The 18015-nt window shown below is 52.6% G+C and overlaps 1 protein-coding gene and 2 long non-coding RNA genes across 13 annotated transcripts in view; 1 reads left to right on the forward strand and 2 right to left on the reverse strand.

The window, feature by feature from the left end:
• The window catches only part of CTIF (cap binding complex dependent translation initiation factor), a 294493-nt gene that overhangs the window by 164950 nt on the left and 111528 nt on the right, over positions 1 to 18015 (reverse strand). For all 10 annotated transcript variants that reach the window (XM_058692173.1, XM_058692168.1, XM_058692164.1 and 7 more), the window contains 2 exons: positions 16944 to 17048; positions 11564 to 11639 (listed from right to left, as the gene is read on the reverse strand). In XM_058692173.1, the coding sequence (XP_058548156.1) occupies positions 11564 to 11639; positions 16944 to 17048 (181 nt within the window). The remainder of the gene's footprint in view (positions 1 to 11563; positions 11640 to 16943; positions 17049 to 18015) is intronic.
• On the reverse strand, positions 63 to 5587 carry LOC131490106 (uncharacterized). Its single transcript, XR_009250947.1, has 3 exons — positions 2690 to 5587; positions 2178 to 2490; positions 63 to 414 (listed from the first exon to the last, which is right to left on the reverse strand). It is a non-coding gene; the product is annotated as an uncharacterized LOC131490106 (long non-coding RNA).
• Positions 2934 to 16947, forward strand: LOC131490105 (uncharacterized). 2 transcript variants are annotated; one of them, XR_009250946.1, is made up of 4 exons: positions 2934 to 2996; positions 5954 to 6091; positions 7059 to 7331; positions 12830 to 13468. It is a non-coding gene; the product is annotated as an uncharacterized LOC131490105 (long non-coding RNA). The 2 variants fall into 2 exon arrangements; XR_009250945.1 differs by lacking the exons at positions 2934 to 2996; positions 12830 to 13468 and adding exons at positions 14407 to 14511; positions 15913 to 16947 and having other exon boundaries at positions 5919 to 6091.

Genomic DNA, 18015 nt, shown 5'->3' on the forward strand with positions numbered 1-18015 from the left:
GGGGTGGGGTGGAGAGAGAGGGGGACACAGAATCTGAAAGGGGCTCCAGGCTCTGAGCTGTCAGCACAGAGCCCGACGCGGGGCTCGAACTCACGAACCACGAGGCCATGACCTGAGCCGAAGTCGGACGCTCAACCGACTGAGCCACCCAGGCGCCCCAACTCTCAGGCTTTTTTGCTGTGTACGTTCTGGATCAGTGTTTGGCAAACTTTTTCGGTAAAGGGCCAGACAGTAAATATGTTAGGCTCTGCAGACTGTAGGGTCTCATGGCAACTATTCAACTCTACCTTGTAGTGCAAATACAGCCACGGTGAGCATTGAGGTGGTCGGCGTGCCAATAAAACTTTATTTGCAGAAACCGGCTGGAGGGCTGCACTTGCTCTGTGGGTCACTTTGCCATCCCTGTCGAAGGTCCTAGACAATAAAAGCTGTTGTGTAAGGAAGGCAGTTGTGGCCTGGACGCCCTGGAGCCAGAAAGCTGCCTCTAGTCCCAGCCCCTCTGAGGCTGCGTGGGAACCCACTCCAGACTTGGCCGAGGCCTGCGCCCTAGGAACTTCCCTCGCTGTCACCAACAAAAGTCTGCATCCCCCAAAGTAGCGACTTCTTATAAAAACTCAAAAACAACAAAAATAAAAATAGGCTTGCCTCGCAGAGAGCACGTTGCCCTTTCCCAATGGGCCTTGCTACCTGGCGGCCTCAGACAGGAAACCATGGAATGAACTCCTGGTCTCCTCCTTTATTGTACGAGCACCTATTTTTGTCTGGAGGGAGGAAGCCCTGGAGGGAGTTGGGGGGAGGTGGCCAGAGAGACAGAGGGAGGGGGTCTCCTAGGTAAGTACTCCTCCTTGAGAGCTGTTGCAGGATCTTGGGTCAGCAGGGATTGTGGGGGAGGGCACTGGAAACTGATTTAAAAAAAAAAAAGTAGGGGGGCCTGGGTGGCTCAGTCGGTTGAGCGTCCAACCTCGGCTCAGGTCATGATCTCGCGGTGTGTGAGTTCGAGCCCCGCATGGGCTCTGTGCTGACAGCTCAGAGCCTGGAGCCTGCCTCGGATTCTGTGTCTCTGTCTCTCTCTCTCTCTCTCTCTCTCTCTCTCTCTCTCTCTCTCTCTCTCCCCTCCCCTGCTCATGCTCTGTCTCTCTCTCTCTGTCAAAAATAAATAAACATTAAAAAAATTTTTTAAAAAAGCAAAAATCATATCTCTTCCTCTTTCAAAGGTGTCAGTGGGGCTTCTCTCTCTCTCTTTCCATTTTTAGTGCCTTCGGCAGTAGAGGAAAAAAAAAAAGAAATCCATTTTCTTGTTCTTGCTTATTAAGGAAATGACATTCCCCCTTAACTTGCTGTACGTGACTAAGGTCGCCTAGAATATAGAAAATGGTTTTCCAGCACCTCTTCCTCCCTGTCGACACTCCTTACGAAGGGGTGCCGGAAGAGTCGCGCTGCCTGAATTCCAATTTCCGCTCCCCCGTTATAAGCCGTGGGGCTTGGGGCAACGTATTTGACCTCAATTCTCTGATTTGTGAAATGGTAAGGATGGTGGGCCCTACGCTTTCCAGGGCAGTTACGTGAGTTCAGGGAGGATACACACAGACACTCACTCAGGCAGTGCTCGACTCGTGTGAGCCCCTGGGAAGGAGGCAAGGTTCTGGACGGGGGTGGTAGTGATGAGTCCCTCTGGGACACGAGCAAGTCAGGGCTCTTTCAGTCACTTACCAAATATTTAACGAGCACCTGTGTGTGCCCATGCGGAGCTGACATCCCAGAGGGACCATGCCGACCACAGAATAAAGAAAGCAAATGCACCAGCGCCAAATGCCTGATGAGTGCAATGGGGAAGGGTCAAGTGTGTGGGGGAGGGGAGGGCGAGGTGTCCCAAAGGCCTACGGAGAGGGTGACATCTGACCAGAGACCACCTTGTCTGCACTCCCCAAGGGTGGTGTCAGGATAAGCAAGATAAGAAAGAGGCAGCACTGTCACAGCGTGGAAAGCACTCGGCAAAGTGCAGTAGTTGTCGTTGGACTCCCCTAGGGGACAGTAGGAGAATTCCTCGTCCCGGTCCACTGGAAAGGTAGCTGGCCCCTGCACTCAGACTCAGTCCATCTCATGGCTAAGACAATGCCTGTCCCCGGAAAGGTGCTCAGTCAATACTGGTGGACCCAGTGAATGAAGTCAGACCGCACCTCCGGTGGGGCCAGGAGGGGACATGAAGTAGCCCTTGGTGAGGATGACGGGTCTGGGAGTTCCAAGCGGGGTTGGCTTTCATATGACTGTTCCTCAGCATCTTGGGTTATTTTAATAATCCTTAGGCCTGTGAGTTAGCATATCCTAGAAGTTTCCAGAAGACTTAGCAACGGAGCTGGCATAGCTCTAGGGAACAATAAAGTCACTCCTTCCCATCTGGAGGGCTGGGAACTGGACTACTACGGCAACTTCGATCCAGTGGGGCGGCCCTTTCCCACCAGCCCTGTTTCCAAACGGCAACAGCGCCACCTGCTGGAGGAACAAGGCTGCTCTTGCATGTGCCACCATTTTTATTCCTCCCAGCGCCCAGTGGAGTGGGGGAACCCAGGTCGTCATTCAGGAGAGCGGTGATTTTCATTCGGAAAGTTCATGTGCCCCTCAGAGGGAGGGAGTTGGGAGAGATTCTCATCTTGCCCTTATTTGGGGTCAAGCAGGGGGATGGGGTGCTTACCTCCAAGCCTCACTGTCCCCTAATTTGGCTGGTCGGTCCCCTCTCTGGGTCCTATGTGAAGAGATCGCCTTGGACACACTCATGAGGCCTGAACTCCCTCTTCACCTTTCCTGGCTCTGCTGGGCCCCTCAGTAGGGGAGAAACTCGGGCACATCTGCGAGGCCCGAAATCCCACTTGATGTAGAAATAAATGTTCATTGTTCAGCTGTGTGCCATGCTGACCTCATAATGGTGGGATTCTACATTATCTACTACTAAACTGGGTCAGTCATCAGAGGATCAAAGCAGGGGACCTGACCAGGTCACGGTGAGCTCATAATTAACTGCAGACAGACACAGAATTTAGTTTCAAAATTTCCTAACAGGAAGGCAAGCAGGGAAGTAAGTTGGGTTTAGGTAGTTCCTATTGTCGGACAAAAGGCAGTGGACATCACGTCTGTCTGACAGAATTCGAGAAAAATGATCACAATATGTCCTTATGGCAAGAAAGGCTTGGGCAAGACGCAGGATAATTCAAGAACAAGGTCTTTCAACTGGGGTTTTGTAGAAGATGGAAGCCTCCAGGGCCGCGCGGGGAGCAGGGAGGCAGCATGTCTGCAGGGTCCTGAGGCCTTGGGGTCGCCTGTGCTCCGTCACCTGAGGAGCCGCTGAGGAGAAACTGCTCAGCACGTTACCACAGCTCAAGGTGACGGAGCCTTGGGGCGCTGTCTGGGCAGTGGTCTCGGGCCTATTCGGAGTCCATTCCCTTGCTTTTCACATTGAACTTAGTCAAGTTTAACTTGGCTCGGATTACAGAGCTCCTTTCCCTTCAGTGCAGACTGCCAGCGTCTGTTCTTCCAAGGGCAGGAGCCAAGGCTTTGTGAGGGCCCAAGGCCCACACCACTGGGCACCTCCCCTGCAGGCCCAGGTCAAGATTTCTGGTGTGGAGGGAATGCTGCCTGCACCCCTCATTCCACAGGAAGGCACCCTCCCTGTCTGGGAGGCTGATAGAGGCTGAGGGGCGTGCCTACCTGGGAGCAGCCTGTGTTCCCAGGGGCCTGCGGGGGAGGGGGAGGACCCCCGAGAAACGTCAGACCTTTTCAGAGTGGGGCACGTTTGGGTCAAACAGGTACTTCCCTACACCTCTGTGTGACCACTTCCTTTACCCCCTCATTCTCTCCCTTGTTCTGGGGAGGAAGGGCCTCAGCATTGGCCTGGGTCACGTTTCTGACATTGGTGCATGTTGAGCACCAATAAGGGGGCAAGGACACCTTCGGCTGCTTGGGACAAGGGACTTGCGAGCGCAAACCCCACTGAGGAGCCTCCAGAGTGGTGCGCTGGTGTCCCCTAGTGGGAGCAGATGTCAGTGCAGCCGGTGTCCCTGCATGGCCTCCTGACACTCCTGAGTTGGGGCCACGCTGCGGTGACTCCATCACTGCCAACATGGCGGGCCGGCTGACCCCGTTCCACTCTCACACAGTTCCCAACGGAGAGCCCCAAAATGCACGCGGGACCCCCAGGACTCCATTCTAGGTCCAACTGTGTGAGCTTCTGCCCTGCCCTATGGCTTTACCACCTAGAACGATGACTGATGACCCCCCAAACCCATGTCACTGCACTCAGAGCCCCCAGCTGCCCTCCCCCAGTCAGAAGTGTGGGGGAACAACGCCAGCCTCAGCTCCCTGGGGGCTGCCAGGTGTTTGTGGATGCTACGATCTGGCTGCTATCACCCTCCCCCTCAGCCACCGCTCCAGGGAGGCAGACCTTAGGGACAGTCCATATCACCAGCATCGGCCCTTATGAACCAACAAAGTGACTTTTATGGGTGAAGAACTATACCCGGAAGAGGTGGACACCTGTCTGCCTTGCTCCCAGGTCCTTGGGTGCCTCCAGGGGCTCGGCCCCAGAAGTCTCAGCAATAGGGGTCCCCCAGGGTCCCGCTGTGGAAATACAACCAGGTGGGGTCACCAGGGTTAGAATCCTCAGCTTTGACTGGAGGGGAGTTTGGCTAGGTACCCAGGTGTCAGAATCTGAGCTGGCTGAGGCACTCCTACCTAAGACCACTCACGGTGACAAGTACCCCGTGTGCAACTCCCAGTGAGAGAGAAGCCGGAGCTCCCTGGAAATCTACAACAGTCATGAAGTCGGGGGGACCACTGGGGTGCTCTGCTCCGTGCTCAGCCATCATTCAGGTCCCAGGGAACAACTCCTGGAGCGGCACTGAGGAGGGAGGTGAAGTCTGCAGGGAGAGAGCCCAGACTTCCCCCGACAAGGAACGAGGACTCTGACCTGGGCAAGGCACAGGTGGGCCGGGGCAAATCACAAAGGCTCCTATATACAAGGAGTTTGATCAGGGATGGAACCCTGGGCCTCTATCGTGTGGGGAGATGCTGAGCAGACAGCGGGCTGCAAGTCTAATGCTTCTCCTTTTGTGGGGTGGAGGAAATGGAGGCCAGGTAGGCAGTGATCGCAGGCCAGTCTCTCCCTTTATTCTGTTTTCCTCCTGGTGAGGCAGGGAGGCAAGAAAGTAAGTCCCCTCTCATCCACCAGGGATACATTCCAAGATCCCGATGACGACTTATAAAGCCTTGAAACCTCAGAGAGTACTGAACCACACACACACACACACACACACACACACACACACACACACATTTTTTCCTGGGCATACACGCTATGATAAAGTTTAATTTGCAAATGAGGCACAGTAAAAGAGTAGCAACAACAACAAGATAGAATGATTATAACAATATCTGTAATAGGGGCGCCTGGGTGGCTCAGTCGGTTGAGCGTCCGACTTTGGCTCAGGTCATGATCTTGCGGTTTGTGAGTTCGAGCCTCGCGTCGGGCTCTGTGCTGACAGCTCAGAGCCTGGAGCCTGCTTCAGATTCTGTGTGTGTGTGTGTCTCTCTCTGCCCCTCCCCACTCACACTCCGTCCCCCTCTCCTTCAAAAATAAACATTAAAAAAAAAAAAAAAAAGCTGGGCGCCTGGGTGGCTCAGTCGGTAGAGCCGACTTCAGCTCAGGTCATCTCACAGTCTGTGAGATCGAGCCCCGCCTTGGGCTCTGTGCTGATGGCTCAGAACCTGGAGCCTGCTTCAGATTCTGTTTCCCTCTCTCTCTGCCCCTCCCCTGCCCATGCTCTGTCTCCCTGTGTCTCAAAAATACATAAAAATATTTTTTAAAAATTAAAAAAAAAACCCATATCTGTAATAAAGTTATGTGAATGTGGGGTCTCTCTCAACATATCTCACTGTCCTGTACTCACCCTCCCTCTGAGGACAGGTGGTGATAAGGCCCCTGCATGGTGACATGAAGCGACACTAATGACGCAGGTGCTGTGAAGGAGTGGTAGGCCACCACTGACCTCCTGACCACACAGCAGAAGGAGGATCATTTGCTCCTGGCCAAAGCTGACCCCGGGTAACGGACCGAGGAAAGCGGAACTTCAGATAAGGTTAACGACTGAAGTTAACTACTGAACTGCGGTTGAGGTTAACTGCATGAGGGTACCTAATGTAGGTTTCCTTCTACTCCTCAAACTGACTTTTGTCAAAAACAGTGAATGTAGCCCACTCATCTCTGCTCAGGCCCAAGCCTCTGTGGGAGGTCTGGGGGTCCTCAGGCTATGGGTGGGCTTTCTCTCCCCTTCAGTGGTCTCCCACTGGGTGCACAGTGTCTCTTGGTGTATTTGGAAATATTTTTGGTGATCACCACGGTTAGTCACCCCTCCCCAGTGACGAGCATTCAGTGTCTGGGGCTAGGAACACTGAGTATCCTACATTGCGTTGGACAGTTACATCCAGTTAAGATTTGTCTCACCCCAAATGCCAATAGCTGGGTTAGCTGACCCTCAGGACCCAAAGATGGACAACTCAACCAGCCGGCTCTGTTTGTGAGGGGCTTTGAAGAACACTAGGAAAACTCAGAAAAGTCATCCCAATGTGCACTCTGAGGGCCTCAGATTCTACCACCAGAGCTCTGTTTGGGGATCAGGAAGCCTGTCAGCCTTGTCCTAACAGTACCCGTATGAAATACAAACACCCAAGAAGAGGTCAAGTCATGAGCACTGTCAGCCATAACTAGGATTTCAACTCTTATTGATAATCCTGATAAGAGTGCAGAGTGTGCTGTGATGCTCTAAAAAAATACAGATTCCTGGGTATGATTCAGTAGACGTGGTCACCAGCCGCAATGATCCCTGCCCCCTGATAGTCACACCTTTGTGTGGTCCCTTCTGCACCGGTGTGTGCAACTGACATATAGCATGTGGCAGAGGGATAGCATGTCACTTCCGAGATTACATTATAAAAGATCGGGACTTCTGTGTTGGATGTTCTCCCTTCTCACCTGTTCTCGTTCTCTCTCTCTCTCTCCCTCTCCCTCTCAGATCATTTGCTTTGGAGGAAGCCAGCTGTCAGGGTGTGAGGACACTCAAGCAGTTTATGAAGAGGTCCACGTGGCAAGGAACTGAAGCCTTTTGCCAACAACCAAGGTGGAAGTGAAGGAGCCGTGTGAGGGGGCCAGGATGGAAGGAGGCCCTCCAGCCGCAGTCAAGCCTTCAGATGGCTGCAACCCTGGCCATCAGCCTGACTACAAGTCCAGGAGAGACCCTGAGCCAGAACCCCAGCCAAGCTCCTCCCAGGTCCCTGGCCCTCTGAAAGTATGTTGTGGCAATCAGTGTGTGTGTGTGTGTGTGTGTGTGTGTGTGTGTTTTAATTCTTTAGTGTTTATTTTTTGAAAGAGAGAGAGACAGAGTGCGGGCGGGTGAGGGGCAGAGAGAGCGGAAGGCAAGGAATCCGAAGCAGGCTCCAGGCTCTGAGCACAGAGTCCGACGCGGGGTTCGAACCCATGAACCATGAGAGCATGACCTGAACGGAAGTTGGACGCTTAACCGACGGAGCCAGCCGGGCGCCCCTCCGTGTGTGTTTTTTAAGCTGCTAGATGTTGAGCTATTTACTATGCAGCAGTAGATAATTCATGCAGTGGGTCTAGGTAGGGCCAGGAGGCTGTGGATGTAAAAGCTTCCTAGGTGACTCTGATGTGCGGTCAAGGTTCAACAGCCGTGGGTGTAGAGACTTACACTGCTGACGGTTTTCTGGGCACAAAGCTGACTCAAAGTGGCACGTGTGCACGTGAGAATCAGAGAGGTACTGCTTGTGGCTCCACACTGAAAACAGAGACAGGCAAGGGGTGAAGGCTTCCACCACCAGCAGCCCCTAAGAGCTAAAGTGTCACACGTAGCCCTCGAGAACTAGGAGTGCCTGCTGATGTATTGCTCCTGGAAGAGAGAAAGCCTAGAACGTGAAACCTGAGGGGAACCCTGGCCTGAGGATTTTCACAATTTGTCAAGGAGCAGAACCGTTTCCTCAAGAGAAACCATTCCCAGCAGACTGGGTTAGAGATGCCGGCAGAGCAGTTCTGGGCGAGTCTAAGTAGTGGCCCCTGAGCCTGCTTCTCCAGGCTCCCCACCACCACTCCCCATGCTTAGCAGCGCTTCCGGGGCAGAGGTCCACAGCTTGATCCTCCTGACTTCTAGTGCAATCTTTCTGCACCACCACTACCCAGGATGCCACTTAGGAAAGGTACACAGGGTGGGGATGCGGTACGGGGATCCGCCCCCTCTCCCTGCTCCTAACCAGGCTATGGGAGTCCACCGTCAGAGGGAGGGAGCACCTACTATGCACCGGGTGTTTTTCCCAAAGCTTCACATGAACTCAGGTACTCAATCTTCTGCAACAACCCCATGAGGTGGATCCTGTCATTATCTTCATTTGACACAGGGGGAAACCGAGGCAGAGTGAGGGTAAGTAACTAGCTCGATTCCTTGGTTAGTCCATGGCAGGGCCAGGATTCTCTAAGGTCCATGTCTGGGGTTGAGACACTAACCCTTAACCCCTGAGCTCTGCTGCCCCCACGCCAGCCACGGGCCCAGCCCTCCCTGCCCTCTGAGCAGGAACGAAAGGCCCTCTGCTTTGCTCTGCTCCCCAGGGAGCGAGGGGACAGACGTCAAATAGGAAAAAAATGGTCAGACCTGTTACCTTTCCAGCCAGGATGCCACAGGTTGCTGGCTCAAAGGCCATTGAGGGCTCAGCACCTCACCTAGGGCAGGGGGAATCAGGATCCTCCCCTGGATCTGTGTCTCTCAAATATAGTCTCCCTCTCAATAATGAATGCTGTGAACATTTAGGAATGGAGCAGTACATAGTAATTATTGAGTACTTTACCCTTTTATCTTTTGCACCAAAGCTAGCTTTACATTAGCAGTGGTAATTTTTTTTTTTTAACTTTTTAACGTTTATTGATTTTTGAGAGAGAAACAGAGCATGATCGGGGGAGGGGCAGAGAGAGGGAGACACAGAATCCGAAGCAGACCCCAGGCTCCGGGCTGTCAGCACAGAGTCCGACGTGGGGCTCGAACACACAAACCGCGAGATCGTGACCTGAGCTGAAGTCAGGTGCTTAACCCACTGAGTCACCCAGGCGCCCCTATAGCTATCTGACCTACACACCGTGGCTGAGGATATTGATTCTTTTGTCTCTCAAACGTACAGGACAGTTGTGAGGACAGTACGAAGAATTTCCCTCCGCTCCTCATTCAGATTCCCAGACTTACTACTCACCACGTTTGCCCTTCATCACAGCTATGCATCTACATACTCGTTATTTTTTTTCTTTTTCAAAACATTCGAGGACAGGCTGCAGACATGAAGCTCCATATCCCTCAAGTACTCTAGTGTGTATTTCTCCAACACAAGGGCACTTGCCTATATAACCATCATACAGCCCTTCAAGTCAGGACACTGATGCCCAGGTAACACTACCGCCCCACCCACAGACCCCATTCACATTCCCTAACCATCCAACAAGGTCTTCTGGTCCAGGATCTCAGCGAAGAACACATATTGCATGTAGTCCGTCTGTTTAGTCCCCTCCAACCTGGAAGATTCCACAGTCTTTTCCTGTCTTTCCTATCCAAGTTTTAGGGAATGCTCCCTACGTTTGTTTCCTTATGACCAGACTCAGGCTGTGCTTTCTCGGCAGGAAAACCCCAGAAAGGGTGTCGGGTTTTCTCCATGCGGCACATCAGACAGCACATGGTGTCTACCCAACCTGTCGCTAATGATGTTAACCTCATCATAGGGTCAGATTAGGCTCTTCCAGGTTTCTCCACCATTAAGCCACCACATTTCCCTTTGTAATGAGGTGAGCCCTATGTATGTCCCAGCCTGGTGCCTGAAAGAGGGTTTCCAGTCTTAACACATAGAGAGCCTAGTGGTCTCAATGAGTTAAGGGGATAGAGTTTAAAATTCAGGGAGTCTGAGACAACGAGAATTTGCAAGGCAGGACACCAGAGAAGAGAAATCCAGAAATCCGCAGACCCTTGAGTCTTTGGCTGAGCACTGATTTGTGCATGTGTACGAGGAAACTTCCAGAGCCAGTAGAAAACCTTCTGAAAGGAATAGAGGGAACCATCCCCTGAGATCATACAAGGCTAGAAATAGTTCCCAGCAGATGAGGTAGAAACACCTCCTAATACACAAGGTTCTCAGTAGCAATCTCAGAAGGGTATTGACTCAGTAGTGGATCAAAATGTGTCCCAGACTAAAGGCTCCCCACCTAACAAAGGCTTTAAAAGCAAGCTGTGAAAAGATCAAACTGTTCTGAAGTAACTTAACTGTGTTCCAGAACAATGCCCAAAATATTTAAATGGATACTAACAAAAATCAGGCACCCAACAATGTAAAATTCCTAATCCCTGGTATCTGATATAAAATCACCAGGCATGCAAAGAAAAATATGACCTATATCTAGAGAAAAAAATCAATTAATAGAAGTAGACACTGAAATGACATGAGTGACCGAATTAGTAGAGAAAGACCTTAAAAAAGTCACTATAAATCGATTCTATATGCTCAAGGAGAGAGGGGAAAGCAGGAACATGAAGAAGAGAGAAATGGAAGAGAGAGAGGACAAAAAGATCCAAACTGAACTTCTAGACATGAACAAGACAACATCTGAAATGAAAAATACACTGATGTGGTTAACAGTAGGGTTGGACTTTGCAAGAAAAGAGTAGTGAACCTGAAGACACAGCAGTAGAAAGTATCCAAAATGAAACACACAGAGAAGAAAGACTTAAAAAAAAAAATAGGCAGAGTTTGGTGAGCCATGGGAGCAGATGAAATGGCACGAGGTTCAGTAGAGAAAAGGACAGGGTGACGTGGTGAGTGTGGTGGCAGGTCCCTGACCAGGCAGGCTCTGTCACCTAGGAGGGCGACTCTCACTCTGCTGTGGCAGGCCCCACCCCCATACTCGGATGCAGCTAGATTCCCACTGTTTCTGCCCAAAGACCAGCACCAGAAGCATCTCGAGACCCAGATTTGCTGTCTCTCTGCTGAGTGAATCCTACTGTCCCAGAGCCAGGCTCGATCCAGGGAAAGGAGCCCAGTCGATGACAAAATCAGCGAGCACAGCAGACACCTGGAGGCTGGCAGGACATCTCCACTTTTCAAAAGCCTAAAAATAGCCCCAACCACACTGGCAATCCCAGCAGCCCTGCCCGTCCCAGGAACACACCGCGGGAGGCCACACCGGCAGAGATTTCAGGTCAAGGGACAAAAAACTTGGACAAGTGCGCCGAGTTGCCACAGCATGGCCCCATTTCACCTCTGGGGGATGTCAGGCCCGCCACCAGTGCAGAGAGCGTGCCACCACACACACATCACGATGGGATGCCCTGGGCCTCGTCAGGCACCCACCCCTGCCTCCCTCCCACTGCAGTACATCCAGTTACACCCTGCTGGAGGAAGGGGCTATGGGGGTGCCCAGGCTGTGCCCAGGCTGAAGATTGGGACCTGGCTGGAAGGTTGGAGACTCTAATCCTGCACCTACCTGCCAGGCCGGGAGGACCTTCTCAATGTCATTCAGGTTGATCCCATCCCCGTCTTCTAGCTTCCCTTTTCCACACCTGGGCCAGAAAAGACAGAAAGGCATTGAAGAGTCGGCACGTTCACGCATCCTACCCCAGCCCGCCGAGCAGGAAGGGCAGGGATGGCCAGGAGACACCCGGCCCTGCCACCTCCAGGCCTGTAGGATCAGCCTGTCCCACCCAGAGCAAACAGCTCTGGAGAAACATGCTTTCCTTCCCCAGGCCTGGCAACGCGGGCCCTGCCTGCAGAACGAAGGACTTCGTGCAGGTGGGCATTCTGGGAGCAGTCCAGAGGCAGGGGGCACTAAGGTGACATCCAACCCCCCAGGGAGGTGACAGAGGTACCAGATTTCCCCTCGACCCTTCCAGGCAAAGACGCTAATAAGCTCCTTGTTGATGAATACCCCAAAACCCGTCACAGCTCCTGCAAAACCTCATCATCTCGCCCCATTACACCAAAGGGGCGACGAGTGAACAGAAAGACCAAGCAACTTTCTTGAGGTCACACAGGCCCGCAACAGGGATTTCTCCCTCCTTGGCCTGACCCTGGGCCAGTCCAGCAAGCCCGCTCAGATACTGATGCTTTGTCTTTACGCCCTCTGTGGGCAACATACTATCGGGCCAGAGACACTGACCCCAACTCGCCATCGAGCACCCATGTCTTCTGCATACTTAAGGTGCAGACTCTGGAATCAGACTGCCAGGCTGGAACCCGTTACGTCCCTTACTAGCTGGGTGACCCTATGCAAGTCACTTACCGTCTCCGGACCTCGGTCTTCCCACTTGTCAAATGGAGATGGTTAGTAGTGTATAACATCATGGGGTGGTAGGAGGATGAGATTAATGTAGCTGATACACACACACACACACACACACACACACACACACACACAGGCACACCCATGTATATATCCATATTTACATACCATGTTTAGTGGTAAATATGGGTAATAATGGCATGCAAGTGTAGTAAAGTAAGTAATAGGGTAAATATACTAGTTCCACGAGGACTACTTCTGCCAGTACTAGTCCTGTTTACAACTATCTTACTAGCATTACTGTTACTCTTTTGTTAGTATTTTACCGCTACTATTGTTAATTGCTGCCCCAGGGAAGGATTAAGAGCCTAGACTGGAGCTGACCCAGGCTCACGCAAGTTGCTCATTTCTTTGTGCCTCCTAGTTTCCCCACCTGTCTAGGTGAAGACAATAGCACTCCTACCTCCCTAGGTTGTGGCGAGTTTTCCATAACACGAGGCCAGCACTTGGAACAGTGCCCAGGATGGATCAGTGGTCACTGCTCTCATTGGTGTGACTATGGACCCAGACATGGTGAGGGCTGCCCAGCGTGACGGCCGCAGCATTTTCCAGCTGCAGCATTAAGGCAACTCTCAAAATTTAGAGGATTTGTTTGTTCAATATTTGCCGAGCATCTCTTGTGTTCTGGGCCCTGTCAACCTCCCTGGGAGTCACGGAAAATAAATCTGCTGTGGTTCCTGTCCTCCAGAACGCAACAGCTCTTCGGAAACACGTCCTAAGCTCAACTGACAAGGCGGTGACCACCAGTAGGGGGCAGCATGAGATAAGTGTTATGAAAGACTTAGGGACAGAGGAGGTGGGGTGGCCACATAACCCACCAAGGCTGGAGTGGAAGAGGGCAGGAGGATGCCATCTATACCCCCCGTTTGACAAGAGCTTCCACGTGGGCTCTGGCTTGGGCTTTACCCCAGTGTAAACAAGGCATAGACTGAACCCAGAGGAGTGCTGCCCAGAACATCCAGAAGCATCCAGAATGATCTGGGGCAGGAGGAAGGTGGGTCATGAGCTGGCTAAGCAGAGAATCCTGGAGAATGTCCTGGGCAGAGGGTAGCGGGGCAATGGCCTGGAGCTAAGCCCATGTATGTTGCCAGCTGGGATGTCAGCATTCCTGCCACTGGGGTGGGGTGGGGGTGGGGGTGTAAAGGGGATGGGTAAAGGGGGAATATGGAGCTAGAAGGCCAGGAGGTGGAGCTGGGAGGAAGGGGTAGAAGGAAGGTGGGAAGCACATGTGGGGAAAGAGAGTTCTTACCCCCTCTGCCCCTACCCTCCACCCCCACCCCAGCCTCTTGATGTGCTGGGCTGCAGACAAAGAGGCAGACCAACCTCTGGAAACATCCAACCACCTTTTAACCACAGGTTGGCCCGTGAAGGTACCAATGGCCTGCGTCTGTATTTCATATGCACCTTGGCAACAGGAGAGGAGAAAGCTGGGGACTGTGGGCCGAATGGAACAGCTGACGCCCTCTCCCCCAGGTCCTGTGTGCTATCCCCCCACTTCCGGACTCCCAGCTGCCCTGAGCTCCAAGCATGCGTTAGACGCCAGCCTAGCACAGCACAGGCGCAGCGTTTTATCCTCACCTCAGCAGCTCCTGGGGGCAGCAGGAGGCTGTGTGCAGGGAGCGCTGCTGTCCCCCAAGACCCGTCCTCTGGGGTTCAGAGCTCCCTGGGAGGACTGCAGGTACGGAGGGCAAAAGGTTGCTACAGACCAGCTGAGTCACTGCTTCCTACAGGGTTTCCAAGGCAACAGCTTTCTCTGATTTCTGTCCCTCCATGGAAACATGGGCTGCGGGAAGCCTTGGCAACCGAGAGGTACCCTGCTTCCGAGGGATGCTGCAGTGGCTGGGCACGTGGAGTGCATCCCTAGCATGGCTGGACTCTGAGGGTGACACAGTTCCTGCCTTAACCACAAGGAGGCCACCGGGTGCTGAACCCAGGATCCCCTAGGAACCTGGGGAGGCCAGGGTTCACCTATGCTCTCATTCCAACAGGGTCCCTCCATGCTGAAGGCCATCTCCCCTCACCACCCAAGGAAAAGTGACCTCGGGAATTCTGGCAGATCCCACACAGACAGGACGATGGAAAAAGGAGCCGTGGTGAGAGGCTGGGGTCCCCTGGGAGAGTATGAAGCACGTGGTGGGTCTCTCCCCGGAAAAATATACACAAACGCATGATTTTGCATGAAAGTTTAAGGGGGTTAAACTGATTCACGGATACTCTGGTGTGATGAACGGGGCCTTGGATGGCGTCGGAAGGCCTTAAATCATGGCTCTTCCTGGGCATGTCTGAAATGCATTTCTCCCAACTGTACAATAGAGACAAGAGCCTCTCCCTCCCTAGGCTTTTTGTTCATGACTCTGCGCTGGTGGGAGCAGGGTGCTCAGAGAGGGGGTGCCCACTAGGGTGGGGTGGGGAGCAGGTGAGACACAGTTATGTTTAATACAACCAACAATATCAGTCACGTTTAGATGTGAAGTGACGGGAGGTGAGAGTGGACAGGGAGGGAGGGACTGGAAGGAAAAGTAAAAGCCGTCAGTCTAAGAAAGAAGAGGAGAACAGCAAGTGTTGACAAAAATGTGGAAAAGCCCCGTATACTGCTGGTGGGAATATAAGACATTCAGCCTCTGTGCTAAATAGTTTGGCGAAATAGTTCCACAAAAACTTAAGACATGGAATTACCATGTGTGATACTGTGACTCATACAAGCTATATTTGGTCTTTGTCCCCAGTCCTAGTATAGAACTCCTCAAATCCTTGGAACTTCCTAAGAGAGGACAGAAGACAAAGTTGCGTTTTGTTATGTTAATGAGGCGACTGTTGAAAAACCACCTAGGGAATCTACGGGAGGGAGCCGGTTCAATCGCGTGATTGGAGGGTTAGAACTTTCAGTCGCAACTCTCGACTCCAGGGAGAGGAGAGGGGCTAGAGATTCAATCATTGGCCAATAATGATTTGCTCAATCATGCCCGTGTAATGAAGCCACTCTCGACTCCAGGGAGAGGAGAGGGGCTAGAGATTCAATCATTGGCCAATAATGATTTGCTCAATCATGCCCGTGTAATGAAGCCACCAAAAGCAAAAGCAAAAACAAAAACAAAAACAAAAACTAAAACAAAAACAAAAACCAAAGGAGGGGCTTTGGAGAGCTTCTGGGTTGGTGAGCACAGGAGATTCTGGAAGAGCGCACTCTGGAGAGGGCATGGAAGTTGGCACCTTTCCCCATCCCTTGTCTGATGCGTCTCCACCATCTGGCTATTCCTGAGTTCTATCCTTTGATATAAACTAGTAATCCAGCGGGTACCATGTCTTCCCAACTTCTGTGGCCTCCCTAGCAAATTAATAGAGCCCAGGGAGGGGGGTCGCTGGAACCCCCAATCTACAGTTGGACATCTGAAGCACAGGTGACAGACTGGACTTTGGACTGGCGTCTGCAATGGGGAGAGGGGTCGATTTGCAGGACTGAGCCCTCAACCTGGGGGGTCTGATGCTGTTTCTAGGTCAATGGTGTCAGCACGGAGTTGAATTGCACACACTCGATTGGTATCAGAAAACTGCTTGGTGGCGTTGGAAAAAAACCCACACACATCAGAACTGGTGTCAGAATTGGACCATGTGACTCAGCAATTCCATTTCGCAGGCACCTACCCGAAAGAGTTGAAAATAGGGACTCAACAAATACTTGCACACGAATGTTCATAGCAGAGTAATTGACAATAGCCAAAGCGTGGAAAGAACTCAAATGCCCATCAGCAGATGAATGGATGGACAAAGAGTGACAGACCCACATGATGAAATACATGCCACAGTGTGGACGAACCTCAAAATTTTATGCTGAGTGAAAGACGCTAGGCCCAAAAGGCCACATATGATCCCACTCATCTAAATAACCGGAAGAGAGAAATTCACAGAAACAGAAAGCAGATCGGTGGTTGCCAGGAATAAGAGGGAAATGGAGAGTTATTGCTTAGGGGACATCGATTTTATTCTGGGGGGGTTGAAAATGCTTTGAAACTACCTAGAGGGGATAGTTACACACTATTATGAAAATATGAAATGACACGCAATTGAACACTTTAAAATGGTTAATGTGGGGGGCGCCTGGTTGGTTCAGTGGGTTGAGCATCTGGCTCTTGGTTTTGGCTCAGGTCAGGGTCTTGTGGTTTGTGACACTGAGCCCCGCCCGTGCTGGGCTCCATAGCACGGAGCCTGCAGGATTCTCTCTCTCCCTCTCTCTCAGCCCCTGCCCTGCTCGAACTCACCTACGTACGCGCTCTCTCTCCAAAATAAACTTGAGAAGATGAGACAGCCCGGTATAAAATCAAACACTACACCAGGGGTTCTCAAAGTGGGGCCCCTGGACCAGCAGCACCAACGTCCCCTGGGAACTTGTTGTGGGTGGAGAGCCTCTCCGGACACCAGCCCCCTGTGTGTTCCCAGTGCAGCAGAGATGCCTGCCCGCCCAGGAAAGGGCCCTGGGACAGCTGTAACCCTACCCACCCCTGTATAAAAGCCCCTGGTCACCCCTTACCCTTCCCGGTCAATGTGTGGCAGGGTCGGCTTGGGCGTGTGTCTCAGCTTCCGGTGGAACTGCGTGAAGTCCAGCTTTTCGGGCTGCAGGTCCCAGGTGGCACCACTAGAGGGCGAGAAAAGGTGAGAAATGTGAGGCAAGGGGGCGACCAGCCCAGTTACCCATGGCACCAGACAGCTGGGCACAAGCCTGGCAGGGAGCGTCTTCACAAAGAGGTGGGCAGGCTGGGGAGGACACCCACCAGCCGAGGGCAGGGTCGACAGAGACCCCTCCCTCAGAATGGAGCTGGTGGTGTCAGCTCTGTGTTCAGATAGTGGGGCAGGAGGCTCCCCTTTCCTCAGCCCTGCTGTACAGCAATGCATGTCAGTCTGATGCCTGCTCTACGGAGGCCCCCCTAAAACACTTCAGAGCTTCCTTCCGGAAGGCTGGAAACAAAGGAGGCCAAACATCTGTCACTAGAGCTTCCGATGGCAGCTCAAAATGGTGGCCAGGCAGCTGTGAGGTACATAAGGCAAGTCAGTGGGGTGGGAGGTTGAGCCCCACAAAGTCCCAGACCCAGGAGACAAAGGTGCTTCCATTCTGGGAAAGCCTGAGTCTGAGCCACGGATGTGCCTGGAGCGCGCCCAGCGTTGGCCAGCTCCAAGGCCGGGGGCGGAGGGGAGCTAAAGCGCCCCTGCCCATCCATAGCCCCAAGCCGTCACTCCCCAGGGGAGTGAACATATGATATGGTAGGCACCCATCAGCAAACCTTTCAGGGGCACCACCTCCTCCTACTGAGGAACCCTGGCCAATACGTGTTCTTCCGACCTGGCCCTTCAGGAACCTTCTAGAATCTGAGCTACTGACCACCTTTCCTTCCTACAGACCTCTCTGCAGCCACCCCCCGGCCCCCAAACCCTACGACCTCAGGTGAGGGGAAGTATCTGCAGCCACAGCCGTCTGTCCCCGGCTCTCACATGGGTGGCCTGGTGTCCACCATGTGCCATTCTCCTTTGCTCTTCCAACCACTAGTCGGTCCATCCCTTTGCCTTCTCTCCCTCTCCCCTGTGGTTAGACTGTTAGTGTCCGTCTT

Source organism: Neofelis nebulosa, chromosome 11, assembly GCF_028018385.1.
Source record: "Neofelis nebulosa isolate mNeoNeb1 chromosome 11, mNeoNeb1.pri, whole genome shotgun sequence".
NCBI classification, from domain to species: domain Eukaryota; kingdom Metazoa; phylum Chordata; class Mammalia; order Carnivora; family Felidae; genus Neofelis; species Neofelis nebulosa.